Source organism: Armigeres subalbatus, chromosome 1 (genome assembly GCF_024139115.2).
Source record: "Armigeres subalbatus isolate Guangzhou_Male chromosome 1, GZ_Asu_2, whole genome shotgun sequence".
NCBI classification, from domain to species: Eukaryota; Metazoa; Arthropoda; class Insecta; order Diptera; family Culicidae; genus Armigeres; species Armigeres subalbatus.
Window position 1 is genome coordinate 147,756,082 of NC_085139.1, and position 20,248 is coordinate 147,776,329.

Here is a 20,248-nt window from a genome sequence, read left to right on the forward strand (position 1 = left end):
TTCTTCTTTTCTCCTTCCTCCTTCTTTTTTTTCCATCATCCATCTTCCTTCTTCCTTCATCCTCCTTCCTTCTTCCTTCTTCATTCTTCCTCCTTCCTTCTTCCTTCTTCCCTATCCTTTTCTTCTTCCTCCTTCCTTCTTCCTTCTTTCTTCTTCTACTATTCTACTATATTCTACTATACCCGTTTATTTTTTTTTCCATACAAAACTAGTTACGCTTGTAGAGGTAAAGGCCGATATTCAATCGAGCCTGGGCAATTTTTTCTGGGCAACTTCTACTTGTCTGTGCTATATTTAAAAACACATTAGTAAACTACTGCAATGCAAATGTAACGCTCAAAAATCAAAGGGCTACATTTAATGCAGATCGAAGGACGATATTCCATAGAGTTTGGAGACTTCATAAGTATTAATGACATGCAAAACATGTATTTCTCATAATTTAAACAATAATCTTCGAAATAAGTGAGAAAATATTTCCAGGCACCTTACGGCTCCACAGCGCAGCGTAACAGGTTACAATTAAAAGGGACTAAAGTCTTTATTAACATTCAAACAGCGTAGTTTGTGCAATCAAGTTTTCAACAGAAAAAAAGGCTGTGTGAAACATTCACATAATAACTTCATAATTATAATAATGTTCTAAATTTTATTTCATGATAATGTTTAAAAAAAAACGCACGCAAAATTCGCTCAACGACTACCCAGTGCTTCTGAATCCACAGTCCTCTATTTTTACAGCGCAGCGTTCTCATCACCTCCCCTGAAGATATTTGCTTGCTCTCAGTACTGTTTCACATTCGCAGACGGTCGCATGTGCGCGCGTTGAGTTGTTCTTCAAAGGTGTATGCCGGCGAACGGTTAGACAGGACCCCTCATTCATCGTAGTGCACTTTTTACGTCGTAAGGAAAAGGGGGACGCCAAACTTCGCGTAGATCCGCAGTAGGTGAATCGGTTTTTCTTTTCGTATGACGTCGTGAACCTACAGTTTCGTGATTCGAAGGCTATTAATAAATGCCCCAAGCGAACCAACGCTTTCCACCATGCTTTGATGGTATGCAATGTCTGTTCTTAAAGAAGGGAAAACTCGCCTTCAGCAGTGACAAGCAGTCGGAAATGTGGATCGATAATTGTGAGTTTGGGATTGGCAGCGACTTGCTAATGTGATATTTTCTAGCTATGAATACGTTCATGAAGTGCGGTGAATAAGCGAATCACTCACATTAAAACAAAACCAACACCCAAGTGTAAATCGTTATCATTTGAAGTGATAGGCGTGCCTCATCTTCCGGTCATATAAGAAAGTATTCTACCAGCAGATAGTGATGAATGATGCATCAAAGAAATAACAACACACATAGCAACGAAAGCAAATACGGTCAGTCAGTGTAAGATAATTGTTTATTTTCACGCTTTTCTCATTTCCACTGTGTTTACACGTGAGCGTGATTTTCGAGAATCTAGTGCATAAATTAAACCACAGCGCCAGCGGCGAGTTAATAAACCGGGAATTTGAGGAACAGATGCACATCAGATTTGGAGGAAATCTTTCGACTGAGGCACATCAGAGATGGAGAATATGGGTAGGGAGAGTTGTCAAAGGTCAAACACTCTACTGTAAGACACACGAAAAATTTACACGGCTTATGAATTTAAAAACTAAACAGCAAGTACATAGATTTTTCAGCAAGTACATAGTATTGTTGTTATATGGGCTCCCCATATGCCACGTGGACATGTTTTGATCAGTTTTCGATACCGCATCCCCCAGCATGGACACTTCCTCATATAAATTTTCCAAAATTTGTATGAACCGTGGACATTCGCCATACACCCCCTTCCCCTAAATTCTTATTAAAATTTCCTTAAAGTCCATTTGCAAGGAATAACCGAAATCCGTACAGCGCCAAAGTCCGTCCACCTAATGAGATATCAATAAATTAAAGGGGGAGTACGGTAATTTAAATGTAAAAAAATAATCTTATCCTGTTCTTACGATTGTAAGTAAGTTATTTGACCATTGAAATGGAAAGCAGGCTTTGAAATTAAAGTAACAAAAATCATAAACAAACCCAGCAAACATGGAGTTTCAGGTGCCATTTGTTCACGTGTTGAACATAAATGTACGAAAAGGGCCTGTATTTGAATTACAATTTGCAATGAGTAAAGTAAGGTACTCTATACCTAATGGACGTTTTCATCATAGTTCGAACTGTTTGAACAATTTGGACAATGACCTATAAAAGTTCCATAGTTTTCTTTTTCCATTTGTGACACAGTGCTAATCATCGACCGTTGTGTGTATTTTGTTCCTCCGAACCACATGCTGATGTGCTTCAATGGATTTAGCCAAATGATACGCGACCGCCCTTCAATATGGAAATTAGTTTATGTACGTATCATACTGCATCATAACCAACTGCCTGCTCGCAGCTGGGGCAACCAGCAGGTGTGACAAAAGCAATCATGCGTGACTAAGAAAAAATGGAAACAATGGCACATGGTCATTTTGGCGAGAAGGAACTCGAGACGTCTTTGCTGGATCGATACTTTCGGTCTGGCTTTTATGGCTTGTGTTATATGGGAGTGTTAGACAATTACAGTCGTGAGATTTGTTCCTAGGATAACGGCCTATTGAAATATGTGTCGCCGGAATTCTGTATTCAAAATATGATATGATTCAAAATTCATGACACGACCGTTGGAAGAACAAGCTTGAATGTCGTTTTAAAAATACATTGGAAATGATGGAACAATTTTAAGCAGTTCAGTGCATGATTGCAGTAGCTAATCGGTTGAAACTTCGTAAACGTATGCCTTCGAGGAAGAAAGAGCCAAGAGGAGAGCGAATACATTCAATTCAGTCTGTGGTGGTACGTCATTATTTATTTGATGCCATATTGTTGGAAATGTAAATAACAATCGACCAAATAAGACCCTTAGAAACCCAGAGTGTAGTAATGTAAGAGAGTGTAATTAAGAATGGCGACATTGTCGGAACAAAATTCATCCGTCATTACTCTTATGTAAATACCTATATGACTCTGTAGAAATCGAGGGAATCTGACAATAATGTTATCCAGTTTTATGTGCACCAAACTGCGGTTTCAAAAGTCTCGAAAACCGCTTCAATAATATAACCTTATATATGTATATAAAACAAAGTTGGCATTTGTACGACCACGCATGACTCAAGAATAGACAGCTCAATTTTTGAAAAATTATAATCATTTTCTTCTTCTATTTACGATGAACCTGAAAAAAAAAATTGAAAAACTAAACCCAATCTCTTTGGTAAAATGGTTTTTCGTACATTTTGTATGGGAATTTCAAATTTTGCTTATCTGTATATATAATAAACTGTAAAAAAACGAGAAATATTTTTTAAAAACCTATTTGTTTTCTAGACAAATTGCGTACGCGAAAAATTGTGTCAGGAATCAGTTTTTGGCGAGACAAAGTTCGCCAAGTCAGCTAGTATAATAATATTTCAGTGTGTTGATACTTTTGAAAAAAAATCTTATTTTATTTATTTATTTGTTACCACAGCGTCTCAAAAGTATTAAAAAAAACTATTCTACAGATTGCACCTTAAACCTAGAGCCTCAATCCTATTTTTAAATACATTTTTCATATATTAAAATCAAAAACACTCACTTCGTGTTGTCCGGAGCAACACCCAATGTAATATCATATTTCAGGTTGCTTGTTCTTGGACTGTCAATCGCCAGTATTTCTGCACACCGGCCGCACGCACAACTTCCTGATTGCACACAGCCAGCGAGTGCGGGGTCTACCCCGGAGCCGACGTCCTCTTCCAGGTTCTCTGCTAAACATAACTTTTATTGGTCTCTCTTCCGGCATACGCACTACATGTCCAGCCCACTGTCATCTGTCTTATTTTATCAGTCTGCCGATGTCTAAATTTTTGTACACTTGGTACTTACTTGATACTTGATGGGCTACAGCTCTTCAATGAACCTACACCGAATGGAGTATCCTTCCCCACTGGACTCGATCCTGGGCCAATCGCTTCCAGTCGCCCTGAACATTGAGCGCTCTCCGGTCCTCTTCAACTGCAAAAAGCCATCGTGTACGGCCTTCCACGAAGCCTGCGGCCTCTTCCGGGTTCTCTACTAAATATTATCTTCGCTTGACGTTCTTCCGGCATACGAACAACATGACCAGCCCACCGTAGTCTGCCGTGTTGTATAAGGTTAATAATATCCAGCCCTTTATACACCTGGTACAATTCGTGATTCATGCGACGCCGCCAGATACCGTTTTCCTGTTTACCGCCGAATATTGTCCGCAGCACCTTACGCTCAAACACTCCGAGAGCTCTCCGATCAGCCTCCTCTAACATCCATGTCTCATGGCCGTATAAAGCCACCGGAAGAATCAGAGTAGTATACCGCGCGAGTTTTGTTTTCGTTTGCAGACTACGGGACTTAAGCTGGTTACGAAGTCCGTAATAAACCCTATTTGCAGCTGCAATACGCCTTTTCACCTCGCGGGTAACATCATTATCGCACGTCATTAATGTTCCAAGATACACAAATTCTTCTACCACTTCAAATTTTTCATCATCTAGCCCCATTTCGCTACCACCACCACTAATGAACCCACATTGATTGCCAGCGACCATGTACTTTGTTTTGCTGGTATTAATCGTGAGTCCATTCCCTGCTGTCTCCCTCTTAAAAGGCACAAAAGCCTCTTCCACGGAACGGCGATCGATTCCGATAATATCGATATCGTCCGCAAATCCCAGGAGCATATGCGATTTTGTGATAATGGTACCGCTTATTTGCACACCAGCTCTCCTAATCGCTCCTTCGAGCGCTATATTGAACAGTAGATTCGAGAGTGCATCACCCTGCTTTAATCCATCTAAGGTCACAAATGACGTCGATATTTCATCCGCAACCCTTACTCTTGATTTCGATCCGTCCAACGTTATACGAATCAGCCGTATCAGTTTCGCCGGAAAACCATATTCAAGCTTAATTTGCCATAATTCATTCCGTTTCACTGAATCGTACGCCGCCTTGAAATCAATAAACAGATGATGTGTCTGCAAGTTGTACTCCCGGAATTTATCAAGGATTTGTCTCAGGGTAATCATTTGATCCGTCGTTGATCGGCCCTCACGAAAACTTGCCTGGTATTCGTCGACGAAGGACTTTTCAGCGGTCTCAATCTGTTGAACAAAATACGGAACATAATTTTGTATGCCGATTCGGATTATTCCTCGGTAATTGGCGCACTCCAGTCTGTGCCCTTCCTTAAAGAGAGGGCAAATGAGGCCGTCCAACCAGCTAGCAGGCATTTCCTCGTCTTCCCATATTTTCGACAGACAGAACTTCATAAAGCTGCTCACTGCCATGTTTGAGAAGTTTAGCCGGGAGCTGGTCCTTCCCCGCAGCCTTATTGTTTTTCAGCTCTTTAACAGCTTTTTTAACCTCATTTAGTGTAGGTGTAGGGCTAAGGAGGGCCCCATACCAATCTTGCTGTATTTATGAAATGAAAATCGGCCAGCACATTACTGAGAACGAGCACTTTGAACGAGGTGAGTGTCATCCCGACCTTTTAAGGTCAACTATCCTAAGGAACCAATTTTTTTCGATGCCTGCAAGTTTTTTAAAATTTAAAACAAAAATCGAAAAAGTGCTGTTTTGCCTTTCTCGTACAACAAAGTTGTACCAGAAGGCTATAATTTCACTCCAAAAGTGTGTATGTGTGTAGCCCATAAATATTTTTTTCGTTAAACGCGTTTCATATAGAAGGGCTTACCAGATTCGAGTGCAACTGGTTTCATTCGACGGAGCAAATTTCCTAGTTGGACACTATTGTTTTTGTTTTTTAATAAATCAAGCAGTTTGAATTATATTTTTATTTTTTAATCAACAAATACACAAATGCACATTGAATCATTAATCATTTTAGCCGTGGCGCAACCCATGGTAACCCACGGTAAGTAATTTTAGGCAACGTACTAGAATTGCACCAAATCTTTTTATCGCCGAAATGTAGGCAATAAGCACTGCATTTACAACAATAATTCGAATTCAACATACTGAATCGAGAAAGGCATCATCACCACCGGTGGATAAATTTGGGTTTTTTAAGATGGGCCTGATTTTGAACAAACATCGGGTGAATTTTCCAGGCCGGTTCATACGTACAGCACTTTTTCAGTTTTTGTTTTTGATTTTTAAAAAAAATTAGATACCTGATACCTGACCTTAAATAATATAAAGAATCGATTAGGCGAATAAAGTTTTTTGACGGGAAAGGTCAATTATCACATGTAACGAGTGTTCCAAAATATATGAAATCGTCGACAAATTTCAATTCGCATCCCATCCTTTCTCACCTCGTTCTTTGCAAGTCACCGCAGGTACTTCATTTTGACAGAGTTTCTTATCAGCCCTATTCTTACAGTCTCCTGTTTAGAAAGCACGAAAGTCTCTTCCTTTTATCTGCCATCTACACCAATGATGTAGATGTTATCCGTAAAACCAAGAAACATGTAAGACTTGTTGAGGATGGTTCCGTTTATTTGTAGTTCTCCGCAAACAGACGCAGTCTGCTAAACAGAATTCGGGAGATTACCTTATAGGCGGTTTTGAGGAGTGTTATGCATTGCAAATTAGCACAACCGCGACGCGATTGTGCCCTATCTTGTAGATAGGCCATCAAGCCAGCTTGAAGGCATTTCTTCTCCCTCCCAAATCATTTCAATCACTTGGTGGATTTTTCGTTAAGTCGCGCACTCTCAACTTTTAGAAACTCGGCCGGGATTCCGTCCTTCCAGGCGGCCTTACCGTTCTTTAGCTCTCGAACAGCCTTTTTCACTTCGGCTCCCGTGTTTTACTCCGGTGGAGTTTTATCTCAGCTACCCTTAGTTCGTTATATCGTTCTCTATTTTGTCGTGTAGCCGCTACGGACATGAGGCTCCTGGCCTGGTTTTTCTCATCTGTCGCTCTTTGGCATTCCACATCAAACCAGCCTTTTCGTTGATTCTCTTGTGTGGTATCAAGTACTGACTGCCTCGTGGACTTGTTGCGATTTGATTTTTTCGCCGAGCTTACGAGCAAATTTTTCTGAAACGCCTTCGTCCGACACTGGTTCAGCCTCATGGTTTTCTCACGCATAGAACCGGTTGTGAGGCCACCAAGCCCGAATTTTAAAACGTAGACATCGGTTTACGAATACTTGACGCAGTTCCTGCGTGACCTCTGCTGATACACACCAAATCTTGCGTATAACAACATAGATTCCTCGTTAGATTTGATTATTCGAAATTTGGTGCGTTGACTGATTGGATTTCCATATATTTCCGAAACTCGGTTCCACCAACGTTAACTGGCTGCCAAGAAATTGAAAGTTTTCAACCTTCTCCATTACTTGCCCTGCTAACGTAATGTTGGAGGAGTGCTCGTGTTGTCATCCAATGATTTGAATTGGATTGATCGAGATTTTTTTTTAATCTTTATCAATGTGATTGATTGAGATTGTCAAGATTGAACTTATCATTTCATTATCATTTAGCCAATAACTCATTCCAGAGGCTAATTCCGAAAAGTGCTGTATGGTGGATTTCTAGCACTATGTCTTATCTACAACTTTGTCCATTGCTCTATGTTCAATATTTACAGCGTGAAACTTAATTCCTGTTAATACACTAAATGATAATAACACTAATTATCATTTTTTTTACTATGTTTTGAAAATTCATATGTGAATATGTAAATTATGTGGAAGATAATGATTTGAAAAATATATGAGTGGCTACTGAATGAATGAGCTCATTCATTCAGTAGCCACTAGGTTGCGAAGGCCGACGAAGGTGCTTCGTAGCTTAGTTGGTTATAGCACCAGTCTAGCGTACTGAGGGTCGTGGGTTCGAGTCCTCGGGGCCCTCCTTAGCCGTGCGGTAAGACGCGCGGCTACAAAGCAAAACCATGCTGAGGGTGGCTGGGTTCGATTCCCGGTGCCGGTCTAGGCAGTTTTCGGATTGGAAATTGTCTCGACTTCCCTGGGCATAAAAGTATCATCGTGTTAGCCTCATGATATACAAATGCGAAAATGGTAACTTGGCTTAGAAACCTCGCAGTTAATAACTGTGGAAGTGCTTAATGAACACTAAGCTGCGAGGCGGCTCTGTCCCAGTGTGGGGATGTAATGCCAATAAGAAGAAGAAGAAGAAGAAGGGTTCGAGTCCCATCTAAAGGAAAGTGGTTACCTCCAATACATTTTCCAAATCATTATCTTCCACATAATGTACGTATTCACATATGAGTTTTCAGAACATAGTAAATTAATGTCTAAGTCGGGTGGTTTAATCCCCGAAATATAGGCCATGAAATTACCTTGTCATAGAACTTTTGTGCCTTATTAGCGCGGTTCAGTTGCTCCGTCTCTTTACGGTCTCCATTTTCCTGCTGACGCCTTTTCCTTCAAAAAATCGAGTTTTATCCGTTCTGCGCTCGTTTGTATCGTGTCTCGTTTGCCCTCGTGTGATGTTGCAGCCATCATACCAGTCGTTTTTTTATCAGGGGGCCGGATCTATTATCTCTCCAGCCATCTTCAAGAGGAGCTGCGCCTAGCTGCTCTTTCATTGGGAGTGCAACTTCCAGCTGCTGCGTGTAGTCTTGGACTAGTCTACCGTCTTGTAGCCACCCAATGTTAAGCTCCGGCCAACGACTGCGACGAGTGTTGAAATGTCGTTTAGATGCGCCATAGTAATATGCTGCCGTAGCAGCCCACGGTTTTGTAGACGGCTAATCGCACCCACCATGATCTCGTCGATTACAACAAGAAACAATAGCGGAGATAAAATACATTCTTGCCTCACTCCAGCGACTACCCGTACGGGGTCAGACAAAGCTGCGTTATGTAGACCTCTGCACGTGAAAAAGTTTCGTACCGCGCTTCGATGAGGCCAACGACTTTGTCTGAAACTTTTTTTGCGTCTGCGGGTGCCCAACCATTTTCGTGGTTCAGACGATCGAAAGCTTTGTCGTAGTTAATAAATACCAAATAGAGGGACTCTATGAATTCGACTTTCTACAGGATAATACTTTCTACAGGATAATATGAAGCGTGACAATATAGGCCACAGGTGATCTTTGGGGTGGAATTATGCCTGCTATCGTCGGAGGGTCTATTTTCTGTTGTATCCGATTTAGGATAACTTTAAGATCCCCTTTTTGGAACTTTATCAAGACGCCCTGCCAGCTGCCCGGAAGAGCCGCGGTGTCATATATATTCGGAAGGCTGCTTCCATCTCCTGGAACGATGGAGCTTGGAGTTGACGCGGATAATCCGTCGCACCCTTATCGATATGTTGAAGCAATTCGAAATGCTTGAACCAGGGTTTAAGCTGATCAGTTGGGCAGGTGAGTAACTAACCTGTCCCGGCATCCTAGGATTCATTCTTGCTCCACTCAGACTTAAATTGTTACAATTTTCTCCTTTTCTTCGGCCAGGGAGTCCACCTACGTTTGCTCGTCCCGTCTGCAGCAGCGTTTAAGTACCTTCTCTATAGCCGAATACCGTTGACGGGACTCGTTCTTGACCGCCTTGGTTCTGGCTTGCTCTATCGCGGCCTTTGTTTATCTACGCTCCTCAAACTTCCGCCAGGTTGCATCTGTAATCCACTTTTTCTGCTGAGTGCGCATATTTTCATCGGTCTTTATTTGGCTATTACGAACCGATGTCCTCCATAATAATTGCCCTGCATAGTAATAAGGTGGCTCACTTGTTTGAGTTTGGTATGTCTGCGTCTGTATTTAGACCGAAAATTAAACGTTCTATGTAGCATTTGTAAAGATTCTGTCAGATGGATTAAAAATACTAAATAAACAAATCACCGACTGGGGGACGAACACAGAAATCGAAGGAAATTCAGGTGCTGCATAAAAAATTTAAAAAATTGGGAGCGGCCGTAATGTATACTTATGGAAGGGAAGGGCAATTACTTGGACACCCATATTATAACCGTTGGTTTTAGTTCGAACAAAAATAAAGAGCAAAATTTGAACTGACAGCATTTTTGCAAAGCGTCATAATAGTGGTATATAGAATGCTTCAAGATAAAACGTAAAGCCTGCCGCATTGGGCCGTAGCTCTGCTGCGCGAAACGTTAGCAACTTTTGACATTTTTACATTACGGGTTCTCTCCAAAACTCTCTCAACTGAATGATAAGGCGATTAGCCAACGTAACTCAGGCCTCTTGCACTATGGTACTCGAGAAGATAGTGACGATAAAGACAGTGAAGTTATAAACATTTGTAAAAATACTGCACTGCTGGGCGAACCTTAGTGAAATGAATGGTAATTCCTTTTAAATTGTACGGTGTCGAAATAAGTCATAGTGATTTTGTGCCGTTCGGAAAATAAGCCTTCGAACGAAAGTTTTTTCGTTGGGCGAGGTCCGATGTCGTTGTTGAGCCACAGACAAACGAATGTAACATTCAGGAATTTTTCGTCGTGCAGTGATTTACCGATGAAGTTAAATAACCATTAGTTGGCCAAGCGATTACTCGTGGCGCGCAAATCGGTTTTGCTCGAGTTTGGCATTTACTCACTACCAGCATCTGGTTCGCGATTTGCCCAAGTAGGTGAAAACAACAGATGCCGCTAGTGTATGTGTGACTAGAAATTTGATGTAATTGTGTAACTGGGATCGATGCCGGAAATATGAATACAAGGATGTGTTTTCTTCGCCTAAGCGGGATTTGTATATTAATTTAGGGTATCGAATCCTTCCGTTCCGAATTTTGCTCCAGTTCAACAGGCTCTCCTTTGTTTCGGACCTCATGCTTATGCTTCATAGCTATCAGGACCTGGCAAAATATGCAAAAATGGTAACTTGGCTTAGAAACCTCGCAGTTAATAACTGTGGAAGTGCTTAATGAACACTAAGCTGCGAGGCGGCTCTGTCCCAGTGTGGGGATGTTATGCCCATAAAAAGAAGAAGAAGCAGGGAAATGAAAAACTTCAATAAGTGCACGGAATGTTGAGAAGTGTTATTGAGATGTTAAATAATTGCGAAAATATACAGTAATTTTTGTTGTATCATCTTGGGGGCTTTCCATGAACATGTGTTGATCCTACCCTAGCGTAAACAATTGCCGACATGTATCAGGCAACGTAGCCAGTTGTGTTGTTGTTGACTTACAAAAGTCGTCCAATTGCACAAAGATACTCCATAATGCATTGAACACAAATGGAAAGCTAGATGCAAGCTATTTTTACCAACAATCTCGTAAGCTTTGATTTTACGTAATTTAGTAAATGGTGGTCGATTTTCGGCACCCTTAGAAAATCCATCAAAAATGAAAAATATGAATGAGAGGTGATATGGCTGACATTGTTATTAATGTCCAATTAATGGCTATTCATTCATTCATTTAGCTTACATTTAAACAGATAACAATTCGACGGTTGGAGGCCACATCTCTCCATCCTCGGTTGTGCTCACCAAATCGATTATTACTTGGTCCACCTACCTAACTCGCTACGCTACACGACTTCTTGTACCTGCCGGTACGGAAACAAGCATTACTTTTGCAGGGTTGTTGTCCGTAATTTTTGAAACATTTCTTGCCCATCGTACCCTTCCAGCATCAGCTACATTCCGGATACTGAGTTCGCCGTAGAGTTGGGCGAGCTCGTGGTTCATTTTCCCCGCCACACACCGTCCTTATGCATCCCGCAAAAGATGGTCTTAAGTAGAGGCCTGAATAAGAGAAACGCGGATAGAAAATATGACTCTGCCAACACTGCATTCAATCCTCTTCATCAAAGAACAACACATGAAAAGGAAGAAATTGTTTATGCAGATAAAATCTCACAATCCGCTATTTTATGTGTCCACATCATATAACAATAGAATCCAATAAACAATGGAATTTCATTTCATAATCTATTAATGACTAACATATATTATTGCAAACTTATGTAAAAAACATTCAATCTTGTTTATTGAAAAATGGCAAAAAATCGAATTTAGCCGTTTTCAGTATTTGAGCCAACATTTTGGCTGCTTGACAGGTCTCCTGCTCGATTGGCTGCTGTTTTTTGACGGTTCGATTGGCGGCACATACCTATTCGCGTTTCTCTTATTCAGGCCTCTAGTCTTAAGCATGTATCCCCGTGTATCGTAATGGCACGTCGTCGTGGCTAATAGCTTTTAAATTAAGCAATAACTTTGATTTGTTTTGATGTTTCAGCGTTTTCATCTGGGTGTCAACATTGTGAAAAAGAAAACCCCGCACTAAATAAATAAATTTAAATTAAACAGAAGACTAATATAAGATGAAAATTAAGAAAATCTCGCCATCGATGGACTGAAATACAAGAAACTGTTACTGGTCTCTAACTTTTCAAACATCTATGAAGCAAAGATAGTATTTTGTGTTTTCTTGAAACAAGCTTCAAAACATGTTGATGGTAAAACTGTGTCAATAATTATTGATGTTTTTCTTTCTTTCTGAAATTCAATAGTGATCAACTAGGATTTGTCCCCCGTCGAATGCTACTTGTTGCGAAAAAATCGGTTAAGAATTACTATATGAAAAAGTGGCTAATGTTTTTCGGTTTTCGTGCATGCCTATATTTTTCAAAATAGTTATTCCTAACTATTGCGACAATTGGTACACCCACCCTACATGTCATTGAATGCACTCTGCTTCCTGATTGGTTGGCCAATCAGCGTGCGTCATGTTGTCAAGTCGTCATTGCTGTCGGTGCTCTCGCGTTGGCCTTCTTCTTCTTTGTCCTTGCTGGTGGCGTCTGGCGTCAACTTCATAACGGGACCGCTCAACGTACGCCAGCAAACCATGCATGAAAATCGATAATTGCTATTCCCGGTTCACTGTACATGAAACTAATGATTTATAATACTCGGAAGCCATAGAATTATGATTATGATTAGATTGGTACGACGGCGATTGTGAGCAGTTGATCTAGGAGCCGAATACAGTGTGGGCAAGATCGCTACGGTGTCAGGCCATCTAGTTAAAAAAAATGACCTCATTTTACGAGTGGTCCTTCGTCACTTCCTTTTTGCCTTTCTCGTACAACAAAGTTGTACCAGAAGGCTATAATTTCACTCCAAAAGTGTGTATGTGTGTAGCCCATAAATATTTTTTTTGTTAAACGCGTTTCATATAGAAGGGCTTGACAGATTCGAGTGCAACTGGTTACATTCGACGGAGCAAATTTCCTAGTTGGACACTATTGTTTTTGTTTTATAATAAATCAAGCAATTTGGATTATATTTTTATTTTTTTAATCAACAAATACACAAATGCACATTGAATCATTAATCATTTTAGCCGTGGCGCAACCCAGGGTAACCCACGGTAAGTAATTTTTAAGCAACGTACAAGAATTGCACCAAATCTTTTTATCGCCGAAATGTAGGCAATAAGCACTGAATTTACAACATTTATTCGAATTCAACATATTGAACCGAGAAAGGCATCATCACCACCGGTGGATAAATTTGGGTTTATTTCTTCTTCTTTCTTCTTTATTTCTTCTTCCTTTGTCCTTCTTCCTTCTTTTTTCCTTCTTCCTTTTTCCTTTTTCCTTTTTACTTCTTCCTCCTGCCTTCTTCCTTCTTCTTTCTTCATTCTTCCTTTTTCCTTCTTCCCTCTTCCCTCTTCCCTTTTCCTTCACCCTTCTTCCTTCTTCCTTCTTCCTTCTTCCTTCTTCCTTCTTCCTTCTTCTTTCTTCCTTCTTCCTTCTTCCTTCTTTCTTCTTTCTTCTTCCTTCTTCCTTCTTCCTTCTTTCTTCTTCTTTCTTTCTTCTTCCTTTTTCCTTCTTATTCTTCCTGCTTCATTTTTCCTTCTTCCTTCTTCTTTTTTCAATCTTTCTTAGTCCTTCTTCATTCTTCCTTCTTCCCTTTTCCTTCTTCATGCACCCTTCTTCCTTCTCCCTTCTTCCTTCTTCCTTCTTCCTTCTTCCTTCTTTCTTCTCCCTATATTTTTCTTCCTTCTTCCTGCTTTCTTCTTCCTTCTTCCTTCTGCCTTCTCTCTTTTCTCTTCTTTCTTCTTCCTTCTTCCTTCTTCTTTCTTCTTTCTTCCTTCTTCCTTCTTTCTTCGTCCTTCTTCCTTCTTCCTTCTGTCTTCTTACTTATTCCTTCTTCCTTCTTCCTTCTCCTTCTTCCTTCTTCCTTCTTCCTTCTTCCTTCTTCCTTCTTTCTTCTTCCTTCTTCCTTCTTCCTGCTCCATTCTTCCTTCTTCCGTCTCCTTTCTTCCTTCTTCCTTCTTCTTTCTTCTTTCTCCTTCTTCCGTCTCCTTTCTTCCTTCTTCTTTCTTCCTTCTTCTTTCTTCCTTCTTCTTTCTCCCTTCTTCTTTCTTCCTTCTTTCTTCTTCCTTCTTCCCTCTTCCTGCACCATTCTTCCTTCTCCCTTCATGAGGAAACGTATTTCAACTATTCGGCCAAACGGCATTCGGCCAAATGGCGTTCGGCCAAAAGATGCTTTCGGCCAAATGGCATTCGGCCAAACGGCATTCGGCCAAATGGCCCTAAACCATCGCTACAGCACCGCACGGGGCGAACAAGGCATGATACAAAGGAGCGCGGCAAAGCCAAATCTTGATTTTCCAGAAGAAAAAGCGTCAGTCACGTCGAGACCCTAAACAGACGTAGCACTGGTTGTCACCCTGATTGTCACCCGGGTCCAATTCGCATCAATAACTCCAACTGCGGCCGTTTGCACTATCGTAACCTGCCAGAGCGTACCACCGTTTCTCTTCCGTGGAAGGTCGTTTCCCGTGCTCTGAAAAATCTCCAACGAGTTCATTAGAATCAGTGTTCAGCGTACTGCTGTGCCTAGTCGCCACCCAGCGAAAAACCCACGTCAAAATGACTACCGTCACTCGATTGGCATCCTATCTTCACACAAGACCAACAAAGTGAACCATTACATGCCCGTCGGCTCAATGCCGTACTTGGGACTTGGCTATAGTATCGTACTTGGTCGTCATCTGACCTCAGCATCGCTTTCCGGCCGTGTCCAGCCGAACCTCATTCTGCTGCAACGGTGAGGCAAGAAGCAAGTAGTATGTAGGCAAAGTACGTGAATATTTTTCGAATGTCCGCTATGGACCCCAACGTTTTTCAGCTGCATCAATGCTAACCTCAATCATTGCCTTGTCTTGTGTGAGGTAGAGTAGAAATTTGAAGTGACCCGACTCGCTGAAACTTTTTGGTGCACTTGCCCATATAATACCAAATAGGCAAGTGCACCCAAAGCTTATGCGAGTCAAGTCAATTCAAATTTCCACCCTACCTCACACAAGATAGAATGTGGTGGTCAACCCGAGAATCAAACTCACCATCTCCGAAATGGCAATTCAACGCATTTACTCAATAGTTTATAGCATCGGTGACAAAAGAATAAAATCCACATAAACGGAAACTGTTGATAAGGGACAATTTTTTGGGAGCAAAATCACACCGTATAATCATTGCAGATCAAATCTCCTATGTGCATTGGTTTTCAAAACATCTTCTATATAAATAAAAATAAATTTAGGTGTCCTTCCTGACGATCTAACTCACAAACGGGTGGACCGATTTAAAAGTTTTTTTTTCCTAATCGATTTGTTTTGGGGTCCGCGATGTTTGTATATACAAAAGGCTGGTGAATTTAACGGGAAAAGGTAATAAAAATCATTAGAATACAATTATGGGTCAGGAAATTGATCTAGAGTGCATTGCTGCAAATAGTTCGGTATGTGACAATTGCAACATAAACACCCGAGCAAAGCTGAGTACTTTTCGCTAGTAACTGTCTTAAAAGCAGGGTGAGATGAGTTTCCATTAAAACATAACATTTTACTTAATGGTCCAGGGATTTGCAATGAACTCAAAGAATGTGTTCAAACTACTCCATCCCGAATCTGATCGACCAATAGACCAACCTACATGTAAATTTGGCTGGAATTCCGCCTTTGAAGGGGAACGAAAACGCTGACTTATCCAGAATGAAATTCCTGGCTGGATTCGACAACACATCCACATTCCCGTTCGTCCCAAGTTATTTTAGAATGTCCTCAACAATGTCAATTATGTGATGATGGTCTCCGGAATAATCAAATTCTTCAAAAGATTATTGGCTGTTGGTTGTTGGCAGTTTTGGCTGGCGTGCAAGAATACGTCTTAACCAACCACGTGTTGGCGTCCCATCTTTGGACGGACTACTTTTTATAAAATTTTATTAAACTTTCGAGATAATTAAATGTATATAAATAAATGTTGCTTCTCGGTTAATTAGATAGAAAAGTAAAAAGAACCTGCTTTTCTCCCACAGGGAATCCCGCTGCGACCCTCGCTATAATCCGTTTCACGATTTTGGCTTCCTCCGTTGTGAAAACGGGAGGCGTTTCTTTTTTGCGAGTAACATAATTGGTTAACACATTGCTAATTTCTCCAAATCATCGACGCTTTATTGCTTTCCTCTAACATCTATATTTACTGCAACATTTGTCGTAAGAGATCAATTTATTTCAGTGTTTAGATTAAAAATCTGAGCAAAAATATGAATCCAAACCCGTATAGTTGAAAAGTTGTTGTGAAACGATTATAGTTCATATTTTATGGGCAAAATTGTTGCATTTCAACGAATATTCACCTACACCATTTGATAATAATCCAATTGCGTTGAAAATCGTTAAATGCTTGGGCAACTGGACAGAAATGAAAATCACTTTTCGTAACAATTTTTGAGAACGTGCCGAAACACGATCACAAGTGACAAGCGTACATGTTTAGATTATTTACCAAATTTATAAAACATAGCCTACTAACAGTTACTATGAATAGAGAAAAACAAACTCATAAATGTTGTCCCGAGTTGAGACAACATTTATTTGGTCCCATTACATTTGGAGCATCTAAAATTCGGTTTCTTTTTTAGATATTCCGATGACATAATCATCATACACATAAGAGATTTCTAAATTGAGTAATTATCGATAATATAAAATGTCTTGTCTATATAAAATGGCATAATGAATGTCTGTCTCCACGTGTTTCTTTTTACGAAACTAAATAAAACTGAAATAGACCAAGATGGCAATGTGTTTTGGCTTCTAACTTTAAACTCTTACGCAAGGTTCTTACACACCTTCACCTTGATCTACAGCTACCCTTTTTTCCACAATGAGAGAAGCACAAAAGTGGGAAACATTATGGCCGCTTCACTTAGGTTCGCACGCTTCACCTAGAAAATAAAAACGAATAAACACACAAAAGTTCCCACAATTATCATTCGACCATGTAGCTTGCTTCCAGTACCTCTTCTGAACTCAGCTTTAATATTTATTTTCATTTCCAGACATCTCCTCATCGCGAACAGCCATGCATCATCAACTTCGAGTCAGCGTAGCGACGGGCATGCAAACACAGCATCTACTATAAAAAAATCAACATTTAAATCTGACTGGGCGCAACGAAACGCTATTTGCTTCGGGGATCTTTACCATAAGAACTGCGGAAGGCGAAAAGTACGTGAACTATACTGTACCAAAGACGAATTCCTCCGTAACTAGTCCATCAATAGGCCTCGCCCCACTTGGCCCTTGTCCCGCGCCGTAAACCATGAGTAAGGTGAGTTGGAGCGTTTTCGAACTTCCCGTAGATCATTTATCATAGAGTAATGTGTGGATGTGAGATGTACTAAAGCCTTTGATGTAACCGGGCGTAAATTTGATACAATAATTACGGTGGATCGTGCGAATCAATCATGAGGACCAGTTATATTAATTCTTGATAGTTCACCCATTACAATGCTCTGATTCTGCTTCCTGAATGTCGATAAATTGTACTTTTTTTAAACGGCAATCGTGGAAATCGTCAAAATTCTCCATGGTAAAGAATGGTGCGGCGATTTTTAAATGTATGGATAAAATTAAAAACAAATTCTAATTTAAGCTAATCAATGTTAAGTGCGAGAAAAATGCACCTAAAATTCGTGCATAACGAATCTACAAGTCTAGCTTTGTAGACGCGCACTTTACTCCTCGAAGAATTGATGATTGAAAAGAATGAATGAATTCTATTTAGTCCAGTCTCAGAACTGCCTAGCTAGCTAAGCCAACATTCTTATAGCTTCTTCGCTTAGTTAACGTTCAAAACACAAACCGTTTAATTTGCCGCTTTGATGTATCTTTCGCTATGTTTTACTTTTGAACACCTTCCCATACTTCTTACGCCACTTTTGGGAGGCCCAAAAATAGTAACAACAGTCGGCACTTCAGTATAGTCTGGTGGGGCATCAATCGATTATAGAATATGCTTTAATCGGAACAAATACAGTCATCATGGCAAACTATCCAAGCTGCGACTCATACCTTTTTTATCGTTTCAAATTAACGATAAGCGCTTGAAAAGCCTACATGAATAGAAAGATTTTTGCGATTTATTACCCATGTCAACCTTATAATGTTTCTTTTTATCTTGGATGGGCTTCAATAATTACATTAAGTATGTGCTTATTTTGTAATTAATTTAATTCTAATGGTTGCCAAAATTCTCTTTCGCCCTGTGAGATCATGTTCAATTAGATTTCGCCATTCTATCAGCTAGACTACGTATAGTGAGCTGACTATGATAGCAAATGTAGCTTTATGTAAAGTGTCGAAAATCATATATAAGTAATTGGTTTCCGCCTCTATAGATTAGAGTAACGATAGATTAATGACCGCGATAGCAGCGATTGAAGTAAAGCGAAATGGCACTGCCAAAAAACGTAACGCCACAGTACTGACACAGTCTATTATACACAATAAGTAAGTGCTGAAGTTGCGCCCGTTATTTATTATGATAATGAGAGATGACCATTTTCAACGGCATTCTGGCGCCTTGATGTTTAAGCGATTGCTTATCGCTACTGGATTTTTGAGATGGATGCACGTCTAGTTTTAACGTTTATCATCAACATCTTAATCTAAAGCAAACTTGCAAACATATGGGATAACATTTTTAACTGAACTGCAACTGATAACACTGATTCAGAATTTCGCAGATAAACATTTTTTTGCTTATAAACGAATACTCTTTTTTCTGTTATCTTTGTCTCTGTGCTGGGAATTTTTAACGATTTAGAGAGAGCAAGTGGAATTAATAGATAACATCAGTTTTTCGGTCAAGATCACCTCTTTTAAAAACCACCTTACAGTTATGTTGATTTTTTTCGTTGGATCAGCTCAACGTATCGTTGAATCCAATTTCCATAATAAACCAAATCGCCTAAAAAGCGATTGGTACAAAAAGTATTTGATAGTCAGTATCAGAAAAGAACTGAAAAGGAAGAAAGGAAAGAACAAAGGAGGAACATAAAAAAAGAAAAAAGTATAGAGTAATACAAAGAAAAAGCAGAAATGGAATAGTAGCAGATTAAGAAAACAAAGCAGTATAAAGTTGAATGAAAAAAAAAATAGAAAAAAATATTGCAGTATTTTATCTTACTTTTTTAATTTTATGTGACAGTTGGCTATCTGCTATCTGCTCATGAAATTTCTATAACATCACATTTGCAGTATTGATTGATGCTGAAATCGTTTAGATCTGGGAGGCCTGAAGTTACATTTTCCTCATTATTTGCAATGAAATTAACGGCGGTTGACGACACATACAAATAAGGCTGTAATGACGAAAAATAGCGCTGTGATAGTGTCTATTGAGGTCATACCGTTTTGTCGTTTCTATCACGATGATGGCATAAAAAGGCATATACGCACGATACACGCACCATTACGCACCTGGACCCGTCATCTGCATATTCCTAAATTATAGCTACCCGTTTTAATGCTACATCATTCGTACATTAAGTTGTAATGATTGAAATTCATGATCACAGATCATTACCCTGCCACATTTGGCTACCAACGAAAGTAATAAAAAAAGGAAGGTATGCGAGGAAGGGGTAATTGTCGCAAAATGGACATGCCTTGCTTTTAATCTTTCATAAATCCGATGTGTAGTCTAAATGATTTGATGAAGTACCTAGTCCTTATAGCCTTGACTTAATTCTAGATTTACGAGTTTTATCACTTGATATCAAAATGAATGAAAACAAGATTCGTGAACTTTGACATCAACATACTTTTTATCAAGTGATATATCCTGTAGTCTGAATAGCGTCAATAATAGTAGCGAATAAATTTATATGAATTCAAATCCGCAAACGCATCAGTAGTATAAAATGATAAGTTGTT

The 20,248-nt window shown here is 39.8% G+C and overlaps 1 protein-coding gene across 7 annotated transcripts in view; it reads left to right on the forward strand.

Annotated features, from left to right (window-relative positions):
- The window catches only part of LOC134207206 (uncharacterized), a 60,282-nt gene that overhangs the window by 26,905 nt on the left and 13,129 nt on the right, over positions 1–20,248 (forward strand). Inside the window, exons 1-2 of one of the 7 annotated variants that reach the window (XM_062682934.1) lie at positions 774–1,389; positions 17,368–17,639. In XM_062682934.1, the coding sequence (XP_062538918.1) occupies positions 17,631–17,639 (9 nt within the window). In that variant the 5' untranslated portion in view covers positions 774–1,389; positions 17,368–17,630. The other 6 variants (XM_062682929.1, XM_062682938.1, XM_062682946.1 and 3 more) reach the window with 6 other exon arrangements.